The 13448-nt window shown below is 42.8% G+C and overlaps 1 protein-coding gene across 8 annotated transcripts in view; it reads left to right on the forward strand.

Moving 5' to 3' along the window:
- The first annotated feature begins 109 nt into the window (after positions 1-109).
- CAST (calpastatin) overlaps positions 110-13448 on the forward strand; it is a 52183-nt gene continuing 38844 nt past the window's right edge. For 5 of the 8 annotated variants that reach the window (XM_030969277.1, XM_030969286.1, XM_030969278.1 and 2 more), the window contains exons 1-3: positions 110-239; positions 5269-5334; positions 12770-12838. In XM_030969277.1, coding sequence (XP_030825137.1) covers positions 204-239; positions 5269-5334; positions 12770-12838 — 171 coding nt within the window. In that variant the 5' untranslated portion in view covers positions 110-203. Of the gene's footprint in view, positions 240-375; positions 479-5268; positions 5335-12769; positions 12839-13448 lie in introns of those variants that run through there. The other 3 variants (XM_030969280.1, XM_030969283.1, XM_030969284.1) reach the window with 3 other exon arrangements.

The following is a 13448-nucleotide window of genomic DNA, read 5'->3' on the forward strand; positions in this document are numbered from 1 at the left end:
AGAAGAAGAAAATCTGCGCGCTCCTCCCGCCAGCCCCCCCCTCCAAAACAACGCTCTTTTAAAGAAATCCCACTCTCGCCACGGCAGCCCCCCCTGGTTCCCCCGTCCCGGCTCTGCCCCGGCAGGAAGGGGAGGGACCCGCGGCCGCTCCAGCCGCCCGTGGAGCTGCGGGACACCGGGAGCCGCTCCTGCCCGGGATCGGCATGTCCGGGACGGGCTGGCAGCCGCTGCCCGCGGCGGTAAGGCGGGCTCCGGGATGCGGGGAGGGCTCTGCAGAGAAGGAGGAGGGCGGCGATGCCGCTCCGGCTGCCCCCGGTGCCCCGCGGGCCCGGCGGGGGAGCGGCTCCGCGCCGGCACCGCCCTGGGCGCGTCGCGGGCCGGGCCGGGCCGGGCCGGGCAGTGCCGGGCAGTGCCGGGCAGGGCGGGCAGGAGGAGCAGCCGCGGCGCTATGGCTTTCGCCCGCTGGTGGTACGCCATGGTGAGTGCGGGGGGAAGGACCCGGTGGGGAGCCGGGATCACCCGGGTGGGAAGCCGGGAGCCCCGCGGGGTGGGGCGGGCGGAATGCTCCCGATGCTCCGCGGCGGTCGGGGTGGAGAAGGGGATAAGGAAAGGGGTTATGGTGCGCATGGAGGCGAGACAGAGCTTTAAAAAAAAAATAGTTCGGGTCAGGTGGAAGCGCGGTGCGCTGTAGCATCCCATGCGCTGTCAGAAAGCGACACAGAAAACTGGGGGTTTTGGTGCTGTTGTGATCGTCGCTCGAGTAACGCAGGCGCGCGGAGTGATGAAACCGCGCTAGAAAGAGTGAGACGGGATTTTTGTGTGGGAATGTTCCTGTTTTGGGAAGAACTGCGCTGCGCCTTTTCGCAGGAGCGTGTTCTGCACGGCAGGTGGGTGGTGGCGGTGCTGCCGTCGCTTGCCTGATCCTCCCCGAGCAAACCACAGGTCTCTGACGGCTCCGTTTGGTTTGGGTGGACTTGGGTCGCTGCTCATTACTTTGACGAACCCGCGACTGCTTTAAAAGACTTTTAAAAGCCTTTAAGAAACCTTTATGGTTTATTACACATAGGAGGAAGCAGTTGGCCTCTATGTAGAATGGTTAAAAAAAAAAGTTTGCATTCTGTTAAAGTTTTACAGAAAGCACATGTTGTGAAATGTTGGTTTCAGAGAAAATATCACTTTAATGCACTTCCTAAATTCATGATCAGAAAGATTAAACCTCTTGAAGTGATAACTGTACTTTCAAGTTGCTCCATGTAGCTTGGATCAGTGTTTTCAGGTATCAGTCATTGTGTCAGGTCAAATCAGTGTGGTGGAGGTGCTACAAAATCACAAAGGGAAAAGTTTGAGAATTACTGCACAAAGCTATGGAATGGATTTAAAAGGCCTCCTTAGCTCTGTGTCATTGCATCCAGGGAAAGAAAGGATACCAAGCTATGGCTGTGTGTGATCAGGTAAGAAAACTGCTCCCACAGCTGCTCCTTTGGGGACCCTTGGCAGTGGTTGTTGGCACTTGGGACTGGAGTCCTCTCCCATGCATGGGGAGGTAGGAGAGGCAGAAGAGGAGGGTGAGAGGGACAGACACAAAGGAGATTAAGGTTTTTACTGGCTGGTGTATTTAAAGCTGGGGTTGGATGCAATGAGAGTCTGGATTTCACCTTTCAATTCTTTACCTGGCTTGATTGTAACTCCCCTGGCAACTCCTTACATCTGACAGTTTTCCAAGCAGTGCCAAAGATCTCTGTCTTCCTCCCAGCTCCAGCTGAGAGCAAAAGTCAGATTCTCATCTACTTAAATGTCTGTAATGCTGAGTTGATTGACTTTAGCTGAGAATCTTGCAAGACTTCACTTCTCGCCCAGTTACTGCATGTCCTCCGAGATGCTGCACAGTGGCCTTAAACCAAAGGCTTGTTAATGCCTTCTAAATCTCCTGAGGTTTAGAAGGAATTTCTTGCAAGCAAAGCCTTTAGTGGGGGTTGGATTTTTGTGCACATAGGTGTCTATTCAGTTGTTAGTAATTTTTTTCTGTGCTGTTTCACCAGTTACTCTCTAGTTTATGAGTGCTGTTTGAGTCAGGTGTTTAAAGGTGTGTCTTAATAGTGTGGTGACATTTTTGTGCACTTTAGAACTGGATGAAGATCTCAGGGTAAACCTTCTTGCTCATGACACTTATGTATTTTTGTGAACATGTGATTATGGGTAGGATTGTGTGGTTTTGTTTTGTTTGTTTTTTTTTTTTAGTTAGTAAGGTTGGAAAATATTTTGAGCCAGCTTAAAAGCTACAAGGAATTGTTAGCTCATGTGTTAAACTAAAATTGTCACTTCAGCTGTACGCCCACTGTTGATGTGAGGGAGCTGGAGCTGCTCTGATCCACTGCCTTGGTTATGAATCTGAATCTTTGGCACTGGAAGATGAGCAGGAAGAGGAAAGAGTGCCCAAAGAAAAAGTCAGCTTGTCTTCATGAATTGTGAATATGAATGAGCAGTGGATGTGCACTGTCTCACAAAACCTGAGCTTAGCCTTCTGACTAAGCAGATTGATTTACTGCCTGTTTGTTGTTGGTGGTTTTTGTTGGTTTTGTTTGGTTTTTGTTTTGGGTGTTTTTTTGTTTGTTTGTTTGTTTGGTTTTTTTGGTTTGTTTTGGTGTTTTTTGGGGTTTTGGGGTTTTTTGTTTGTTTGTTTTTTGTTGTTGTTTGGGGATTGTTTTGTTTTGATTTTTGTTGTTGTTTTGTTGGGGGTTTTGTTTTTGTTTTATTTCTTTTTGTATATTGAATTTTTTAGTGGAGGGTTCAAAGCTGGAAAATCCAGATAAGAAAAGAGCTGTTGAAGGGCATTATTGAAATGGGGTCCCTCATCATACCCTATGCATCCACTGTTCAGGGAACCAGCATGGTTTCTTCAGGTGTAGTGTGAAGGTTTGCTTTCCCAGGTTACCTCCTCAGGACAGGACAGACTTTCCTGCAAGGCAGAACTTTCACAGGCTGTTTTATTGTTTGAGGCCAGGGAATGAATTATCAAGGCTCTATGTGTACACAGTGCATTACTCAACTTACTGTGAAAAAAAACAAAAAAACCAAAACTACTTTGGTCTGACCACATGTGCTTTGGTCCCTAAGTTGGAATAAACATATTTGGCCTCCAAGTCAAAGTCTCTTTATTTTAGATGCTGTTTGGCATTGCCTTCTGGAGGGAAGATGTCATGCTTTTAGTGTCTCTGTGACTTGAGTTCAGGGGTAGGAAAGTTGTGGTCCTTGTCCTGGTCTGTTCTGCATCCTCTCTGAGCACTGAAGCTGCCCTGGAGTCCCTCAGGGAGCTGATCTGCCTGAGGATGAGGGAATCGTGCCTGTCCCTTTCCATACCTCCCTCTTCCCAGTCCTGGGTCTGGATGCTCTTTTGGTGCCAAGGTCCTGTCTGCTGTGGGTTTCTTTGGTGTGAAGATGAGGAGGTGGACTCAGGGAGGAAGGGTTTCACAGATTCAGCCCTGATGAAGGCCTGGCATGCTTAGTAGGAAGCAAATATTTAGTTCCTACATTCCCTGACGTGGTTTAGTAAAAGTAAAAAAAAACCAAAAAACCAAAAGACCCTACACTTCAGTTGGTGTTACTGCTTTTAAAGCTATGTCTGAATTTCAAGAAGGAGACAAATGAAAGCAAGATAATAGCTGGATTATTATAATTACTATACTAGCTGGATTATTGTAATGATTATTATTATTTAATAGCTGGATTCAGGATAATACTTTATTTTTGGAGCATTTTGATGCTGAGGGTATCCATGCAAGAAGAGAGCCTGATCAACAGAGTTCTTCTTTAACTCCTGAGCCTTATAGCAAGTGCCGGCTCTGAAATTCCTGTTCTGTGAGCAACAGGAGACTCACTGGCACTGCTCTTACTGATATGTGTGCAATGTGCTTTTATTGTAGCAGTAAAAAGCACAGATAGCTGGGTAAACTGTGTCTCTACTGGAAGTGCTATTATGGAGCAGTGAATCAATTAATCTCTTACCTGAATAAACAACCAGTGGGGCTTGTCTTTCCTCTGAAGAGGCACATTTGGAACATGACTATAGCATTTCCAATTTTAAAACTCGTTGAGTGTCTTAGTCATAACCAAACTCATTTTAAAAACTTGAATTGTTAGAGGTTGTCCAAAACAATTACTGAAATTTTTGTTGCTGTAGTACTTTTTTCAGCCTGCATTTTCTCCTGCTGATGTGCTGGAACTGATTTCTGTTGAAGATAGTGCAGTGATACATGGATCATTGCTTTCTCCCTATAGCCATGTAAAGAAAAATCTGCAGGAACTCATTACTTAGTGGATTAGCAGGCTCTACCTCCTGCTGCTCAGTCCCGAAAACAGAAGGGAATAAATGGGTCTTGAATCATCTCCTGTCTTTACTTAACGAAACAAACCAGACGTGAATCCCCCCTCCCAGATGTCTCAGTTGCAGTGGGAAGTTGCACCAGCTGAGATACTAGAGGGTAGCTGTATTATGTTGCCTTTTATATTAATTTACGCTTTTTGCTTTTATTATTTTTGAAAAGAGATGTTTTGAGGGACCACATTCACCCCTTTTCAGAGATGCAGACAGTTCCAACATGCTGGATGCCAGTGAGAAAAATGTGTCTTTCTTTGCATTGCTGCACATGGGAAGCTACTGGGATTGTACATCAGGTTAAGTGAAAGGAAGAGCAGACAAAAAATGCAGGAGGTTCAGGGATCCTGGAAGAATCGTATTTCCTAACGTGCGCCCATGCCTGAACTGTTGGAGCATTTATTTTTTTTTCCTGTATCAGCACCAGAATAACAGCAATCATGGTAAGGGCTTTCTTGCAGGCGAGGAGGGCTGCGCATAACAAACATTTCAGTGTGTTGGAGGGGAGTTCAGATGTTGGAGTGGGTTGCACACATCGTGTTGGTGCCTCTGAGAGCTGTTTGAAGCCTGTGGTTCTGACATTTCCAAAACAAGCACTGGAGAGTGTTTTGCTGGTGAGGGATGGGTGATAAGCTGAATATCTTCCAGAACTTTTCACAAGAACAGTCATGTACAGCCCTAAGTGTCATGACCTTATGACTGATTTCTCTTGAAGTTATCCAGCAGGCCATTTTAGAAATCCTCTCCATTAGTGAGAAGAAAAACTTCAAGTGTTCCCTGCTGTCATTTTGTGGTAGCTGAAAGGAATCATCCTTGCACTAAGTTTGAGAATTTCTTTGTGTGGAAGATAAGATTTAAGATCTAAATAACTACGCATCTATTTTCTCTGTTTACAGCATCATGACAAGAAGGCAAATGAAGCTTCTTCCAAGGCAGGAGAGAAGAAAGCAGAAGTGGAAGAGGTAAATCCAAGTGTTTGAATATATTAAGAAAAGCTGGCAATGAATTTCCTCCTATGCTGATTTTTGCCTTTTGATAGCAAAAGTAGTAGTTTTTGGACAATAAACTGGTGACTCCAGACAGTTATTATTCATCCCAGGAATAGTTTTAGTTTTGTTTGTGCTGCTGAGCAGCCTACTGGAAATGTTTTTTTTTTTTTCTGTTCATATTTTACCTAATACTTGGTATCCATGGAAGTTACCTCAGTGTGGTGTCTGCTGTGCAGTGCTGGTACAGTGTGGGCCACATCTGATGGCCCTGGTTTTTCAGCTGCCCAGAAGTACAGGTGAAGGGAGTACGCCCTGATGCTTTTCACCTGATGGTTCATCCTCAGCAGAAGCTGTGTGGGAAATAACTATGCCTGAGCCTGTTTGACTGCACTGCAAATCAGGGTCAGTGAATGCTTTTGTTACAGTCCTCTGAAGTAGATGATTCAAGCAATTGCTTTTCTTTCCTGTCCAGAAAGCAAGGAAAACTTCTCCAGCCTGAGAATATGTTCCACCTTTCCTCTCCAGACAGCTTGTTTTTTTCATGAATACCATTGTGCATTTATATAATCTTGGTTTAATGCCATATTCTTTGACTGCACATTGTTCTTCCTATTAGAGCAGTACTGACATTTTTTTGTGGGAAGGGTGGGAGTTGAGGCCTGTAGTTCAGGGTGCTGGGGTTAATGTTTCTGACCTCTTACTGAGAAGATCTGTTTCCAGCAAAAACAAGACTCTTACTAAAATTTATTGTCCGGACACTTCTTTTGAGTCCTTAGAATACTGCATGTATGTTTCCTTTTGTGAATTTCTTCATGTGTTTTATTTGCTCCATGCGCTCTGCATGGTTTATGATCTAGTTCCACTTTTAAGTCCTTAAATTGGAAATAGATCAAAAACCTCTTCCAGAGACCCACTGAGGAGCATTGACTCCACTGTGACTCACACCTACCTTCAAAACACTCTGATTTGTTAAGCAGTTGAGGAAGCAACTCAGAATCTTTCAACAGCTTTCCCAAGAGTCTGCAATATTACATTTTTTGTTTAAAAGTCAGAGATAATTCCTATAGTCTTCAATTTTTTGAGGCAGAAATTTATAATGTTTCTGTAGACAGCTTTGGGCAACGTTGTCTAAAATACTGAGTTTGTTCACCTGCCTACTAGAAAAGGTTTGGCATTAGAGAAATCAGATGAAAATATTGAGGTCTATGAGGAGTTTGTATCCATACTGAAAGGAAAACAGTAAAATCAGCATGGTTGTTGTTTAACCAAAAATAGCAACAAACAACTTTTGTCTCTCAGATTCTCTCTCAGGACTATACACCTGAGGGAGTGAGAGAAGGAGGGCTTTGAGAAGCAAATTTAGGAAGGGCCTGACACTGCTTTGAGTGGGAGATGCCAGTTAGCCACAGCATCAAGAGGAACTCTGCATCAATACTGTTAGGGTGTAGAAGAGGCTTCTTAACCCTTTCTTCTTAAAGACAAGGGAGACTTAAAACTAGACAGAAGAAAACACAGCAGGTTTGCTGTAGATAGACTTGTACAGTATGTAATTGAAAAAAATAAGGGCAGTTCTTCATCATTGCAGATGTCAATAAAAGTGGATGTGCTGTGTTGTATTAGGCATTGCTCCAGGACAAAAGCTCAAGTCATAGGGATCTGTCTTAAAATCTTAATGTCTTGGTTGTTAGAACCTTACATTTATTGAGCTCACCTTCTAGGGAGAATCAGACACTTGCTGAAAATCTTGGGAAAAAAAAAAGCAGCTGAGAATCTCATTTCAGCTTCACTGAAATGTTTTCATTCCTTGTGGGTGTATGTATGGGGGAAGTGGAAAATGGAAAAATAGAAACTTCCACAGATGCTGAGGGATTTGATCTGCAGCCTTAGAAGAAACTTAGATTGATGTAAAAATAAAGTACACAGACATTAAGCAGGAAAAGTATAAACTTATGTTTCTATAGTTGTTAGTAAGAGTGTGCCTTAAGTAAGTAAGAAACTGTATTGATAAGATGATGAAGGGTTTATAGTGTAGTAATGTAATTGTATAGAGTAAGCTAAGAGTTTATAATTTATAGTAGAAATGTGTGTAGCTGTGATAGTGGCCCATTGGATAAAAGTACACTCATTGCAACAGAAATAAGTAAAAGTGATAGGTTAAAAAGCAAAATAAACTTTGTAGCAAGTGCCCATTGGATTAGAAAGTTATATATGGTCTTGTAACAAAGAACTTGTGACTACTTTGAGCTATCACCAATTGCTTGCTCTTTAAAGTCTCACAGCCTTTGAGACTGATGTTTATATAGGCCATAAATCACTCTTAGCCCAACTGTAGTCCCATCCCTTCAAATTAAAGCGCCGATAATAATAGGGGGGTGTTAATAGAAGAGGAGAATTGGTGGCTGTTGCAATTGCTGGTTGCTCATGCAAGTGAAGCTGTGGCATATTGCTGCAGCTGCCACCCAGCAGAAGTGGGTGGTGTCCTGCAGGTTTCCCAGATCTGTCCCTCTATTCTCTCACTGTGATGGGACATCGTGGACCTGAGCCAAGGTGTTTGCAGCATGCCATTGCAAAGGTATGGAACAGTAAATTTCCTTTCTTCCCCTTGCTTCCTGGTGTGCCAAGGCTTTTAGCAGTTTGTCAGCATGTGAGGGACAGCTGGTGTGGTTTTATTTTATTCCCCATCTGGGCATTGTCTTCAGCTTACCTATGTGTGTGCCTTTCTACCAATTTCAGATCACTTCCACTTTTGAGGCCTTTTGGGCATGAGTGCTCTAGAAGCTCTTGGATGCTAAAATATAAATGCTTTCAAGGGCAGGTGGCACAAAATCACTGAAGAAAAACCCAGGATGGTTTATAAAATACACTGAACTTAAGAAATCACTGGCCCACAGATTGAGTCTGGAAGAGTATTTAGGAGAAACATCAACATAGACCTGAACTATTTTTACATCACTGGTTTTGTTTTCTTTCCTATCTGCTGCTGACCACTGCTAGAGACATGGGGATGATAAAAGTGAAGTTTATCCAAACTCGGGGAGGCAGGTCTTGCACTGTGGTGAGGCACATGGTCCTGCTGTCCTAACCTTGCAGTCAGTGCTGTCTGTCAGAGGGCTGCCTTTGGGGCACAGGGTGTTCTGCTGCACAGCCATATGAAATTCATAAAAATAGAGCAGAACAAGTGCTCACACTGTGTGTGGCTGTGCTGTGAAACCCCCCTGCTCTGAGTTGATCCGTGTTAATAATATGGAGAAAGATCTGTTCTCTTTTTACTGTCAGAGGGAAATGCCAGGGAGAGATTCTGTGTCTGTGTAAAAGCCCAGCCTGTGCATGGCTGCTGTCTGGATGTGAAAATGTGATAGTGAAAAGGAAGACCATCATACATTATAGAAATATGAAGCTCCAGCTTAGAGTGAGGCCATATTTCACCAGGTGTGGTGTGAAACAGGACCCTCTCTAACGTGTCCTGGCATTTTGAGTTGTTCTTTACAGGAATGTAGGCTGAACCTGTGCTGCTTCTTCAGCTCATTGTTCTTTACTTATCAGGAAATATATTCTTTACTTTGAAAGGATGACAGTGATGATTGGTGCTAAAGCATCTCTGTCCTTTTAGAATTGATTCTTTGCTCTGAAATCAGTGTGTCTGTGATAGTTTTTAATCCTGAGGCTTGCCACTTAGGATTCCTTATCCAGAAAAAGCATCAATGCTGAGTCAAGGCATTATGACTGGTGAAAATCTCATTGGGGTGCCCACTGCTGGTCTGAGCTGTGGAAGTGCATGGGTAGGTTTTACCTGCAGTGTTTGTGAGGTTTCTTTTTACTTTGGTGCCAAATTATTAATTTATATCTGCACTGTTTGTTTGTTTTCCTTCCCCTTTGTGCCTCACAGTGCCTCGGCACTGGCAGAGGGGATTGTGGCCTTAATCCATCCTCAGTAGAGGAGTAGGAAGGTTATGGGAAGCACAGCAGAAGCTTCTTTATCTGTCTCCCTTTTCTGTTTTGGTGCTTCTTTTGGTTGAAATGCCAAAGGTAGTTGAAAAATAACATTATTTCAGTTAAATTCTGGCACTTGCTGAGAGCTGTTGCGATGTGAGTGTCTGCCTTCAGAAGGAATAGAGGGTGATTGCTCCTCAAGCTGTTCTTGAATGAAAGATTGATAGGGGGAGGCTGAAATGCTGCTGATGGTTGTCAAAAGCATTTGCAGAACAGAGATTGCACATCCTTCCCTCCTGTGGGTTTTTTTTCCCCTCAAGACAAGTGTGCTGTAAGCATTCTTACTGCAATCTTACAACGAACACTTGAATGTTGTAGTCCAAAATGAACACTAAGTCCACTTTTCTGGATGCCAGTCTTAACACATGTCTTCCTGAGCAAATCCATTTAGCAGAAGAATGTTTCATCTCCCCTTATTAAACCTGCAGAATTAATATTCCACTCTGAATCAGTGCTCTGCCTTGTTAGCCGCTGCTAACAGTGAAGAGTAGATTCTGAGTATCTGTGTGCCACAGCTTTTATTCCTTCACACAGGAATACAGGTCCATAATCCATTTATTTCATTCCATAAAGAAGCTGTGTTTTGATAATTCATTGTCTCTGTTAATATCAGGTTGGGAAGCAAGGTGTGAGCCCAGCTGCAAGGTAATTCCTCAGTTGTTTGTGTCTGAGAATGTCACAGAAGAAAAGTACTCTTCCAGTTCTTGGAGGGGGAGAAGATGAGAACAGCTTTGATGTATTTGTCAGTAAAGGATATCTGAGCTGGTTTGCATGGAGGGAGCACCTTGGGAAACACCCAAACATCCTTATTTTAATAAAGGTGAAAAAAGGATGAACCTGAATTGAATGATAAACATTGAATGATAAACATTGAATGTTGGGGCCAGTTCTTCTGCTTTTACAAATGTAGTAAAGGATACCTGGATACCAAAGAAGTTGCTGTTGAAAGATGACTCTGGGAACTAAAATATATATTGCTCCATGTGCTGTGGTCAGTATTCACCAAGTGATACTCATTTGATATGGTGGCTTCTACTTCCACATGGCTTATCTCCAAGGAGTCTTTCGCAGTTGCAGAGGAGAATTTATTTGGTTTTTTTTTTTCTTCTCTATCTTTTATTGCTGTTTGGTTTACCAACAAATAATTATTTGCATTAACATTTTTTTCTTTATTCTGTTTTGTTGATTAACACAACTCCATACTCTGAACAAGGATTTTTTTCACTCTGTTAGCTGATTCTGATTTTGGAGGAGGCTTTTCTTTGGTTGTTTTTATTGTTTTTTAGGGGAACATTGGGGGTTTTTTTGGTGGGGGTTTGGGAGGTGGGACTTTTTGTTTCTGATTTTTGGTCTGTTTTTTCAGTTTGGGGATTTTTTTGTTTCGGGGGTTCTTTTTGGTTTTAATTTTGGGGGGTTGTTTGGCTTTTTGTATGTTTATTTGTTTGTTTTTTTCTAATTATTAGTTTGGTTTGGTTTTGGGGACTTTTTTTGTAGCTCAGACTTGCTGGGAGGTGGGGAAAGCACTCTTGTGCCCGAAACTCTTGAGTGTGTTGGTAAAGTGTCATAAAGACTCCCTTCTCTAAAACAGTAGTCTATGGATTTGTGGAATTCTGTGATTCTGTGGTATTTTCAGAGCATCACAGTTCTGTCAGACATGGTCTTGAAGGTAAATCTTGAACACCATAAACCCTGAACCAAAGGCTGAGCATGAGGTGGCAGTCAAGATCTGTGGTGCTGAATGTCTGCCCACAATTCTGGTTGCTCTTCAGAGTTTTTTTCTTTCTTTTTTTTTGTGATTCTTTTATGCTGACTTCTTGTTTTTTAAAATTTTCTCTTTGAAAAGGGGAAGCAAGCACTTCAGATTTTGAGCTACTTGGACAACTGAATTAAAAGTTGTAGGATTTGTGGGTAATGCTCATTACAGAGTCTTCAGTGTCAGAGACAAAGCCCAAGGTGCTCTGCATCTCAGGACTGTCTCTACAAAATTAGAAATGTATCACACTTCCATCACCTGCCTCCAGGATCATTACCACCTCAGCTGGAGCACTGCTTCCTTCCTTAGGGAGTTAAAAATGCTCATTTTAACCAGAGTTGCAGAATATGTGCAAGGAGGCTGTCTGCTCCCTTAGGCATGTGTGGAGAAAATATAGAGACAAACCTGACTGACGCATGATGGAGGGGGTTGTGGTGAGGTTCTGGGGTACTTTTGGGGTGTCTCTGGGGTTTGCTGCTGCTTTTTCCTTTAACCACATCCCTCAGCCTGGGGATAGCCCCCAGGTTCTGGGCAGGTCTGTAATAGGCAGCACCACTGGAGTTCAGTGGCTGAGCAGGAAGGTCCTGGGCTGGAACCCTCCTAACATCCTTTTAACAGGCAAAAAGCAGAGTGAGCCTCGGGTTTTGCAGCATCCTGTGGAGTTTTACTGGGATGTCATTTTTTTTCCAGTGTGATCCTGGATGTAAGATCCTTCTTAGTTTCAGTTGGTCCAGATTTGGGTCATATTTTGTGTTTGTATTTTTTGGGTTCTGTTTACTGGGTGGAACTTGGTGATTTTGAAGAACTGACAGCTTGTCTTTGCTTTTATTGCTTTCATTTGGGTCATATTTTTTTAATCTTGTCTACGGGGCCCTCTGCCTCATCTCTGCAGGTGACTGCTGAATGTGCATCTTTGCTCAAGCTTTCTGTTTTTCAAACAAAATCAGGAAGAAAAGGTGGAATTATCTGAATGGCAGAAATCTCTGGATCTCCCAGATTATTACAATTCTGGTGTCCCATCTATTGAGAACTGGTGCTTCTGACTTTGCTGGTTGAATCTCTGGTCCTTCTGCAGCCTGCCCTGCCTGTTGAAATGTGAAATCTTTAATTGCATTGTGAATCTTGTGCTTCTTAGAAAAAAACCATAATTTTGCCCTTAACTTTGCATCTTTACTTCCCTGCCTGAGGATGTTACCTCCTGGGTGATCTTTCACATTCTGTCTGAGCAGCAATAGCTTTGCCCCTCTTGTTTTCATATTTTTTGTATAGATACTGTTGCTTTAACTGTTAGCTTAAAATGGAGTCACGGTGCCACAGGAAATGGCACAGATTTATGTATCGTCTGTAAAACACTGCAGTAAAACTCAGGCTGTTTTGGGTGTGCACATTTCTGAGCTCTGAAATGTGCCTGTGTGAATTAAAGTTACGTAGGAGAATTCATTTTTTGATGACTCGCTTTGCAAAAATGTTCTAGGGGACATTTTAAAGTGTGCTTTTTCTTTTTTTAATACGTTGGTTTGTTTGGTTTTTTTGGGTTTTTTTGTTTGTTTGTTTGTTTGTTTGTTTGGGGGTTTTTTGCTTGTTTTACAGTTTTACTTGGCTTTTCTTTTCTTTTCTTTCATCAACATTTCTGACCTTTATATTTGTGATTTTTCTTTCTACAAGAAACAAGCAAGTGCTAATGTCAGCCAGCCACCCAAAACAGAGACAAGGGGAGCAGCTGTTTCTGCTAAGGTAACGTGTGTACTTAAGGAAATTATATTTTTTTACTTTTTTGTGATTTTTTTTTTTACAAGTGAAGAGAATGTGCTGTGTCTCCATCCCTTCATTGGGATGGAAAATTATTTGTTTGCCCACATTCAACACCGCGGGGGTGCTCCTCATGACTTGCTAGAAATTGTAACCTGCTGAAAGGAAAGGGGAGCACAAGGCAGCAGAATACCAGTGTTGACATAGCGAGGAAATAAATGGTAACATTCTCCCTTTTCACATGTTTTTTGTTAGTTTCCCAGTTATTTTAAAGAATCCTGGCCCTATTGATGTCAGTGGGCGCCTTCATTATTTGACTTTTGGGGGTGCTGTGTTTCTTTTTTCACCCTGAGGTGTTAGTATTTTTTTGGGGTTCTGTTCTGAACTTGGTGATTTTGAAGAACTGGCAGCTTGTCTTTACTTTCATTGCCCCCAGAGCAGTCCAGCTGATCATTCAAGAAGCATTTTAAAGCTGAATTGCAAAGGAGTGCAGGTGATATTCTCTGAAGGGAGGCAGGGTGCTCAGGTCTTGCAGGGTATTGAAAGAGAGTGTTGAAAATGCTCTTGCTGATGCTGCACCTGGTAGCCGCTGTTA

Source organism: Camarhynchus parvulus, chromosome Z (assembly GCF_901933205.1).
Source record: "Camarhynchus parvulus chromosome Z, STF_HiC, whole genome shotgun sequence".
In the NCBI taxonomy this organism is placed as follows: Eukaryota; Metazoa; Chordata; class Aves; order Passeriformes; family Thraupidae; genus Camarhynchus; species Camarhynchus parvulus.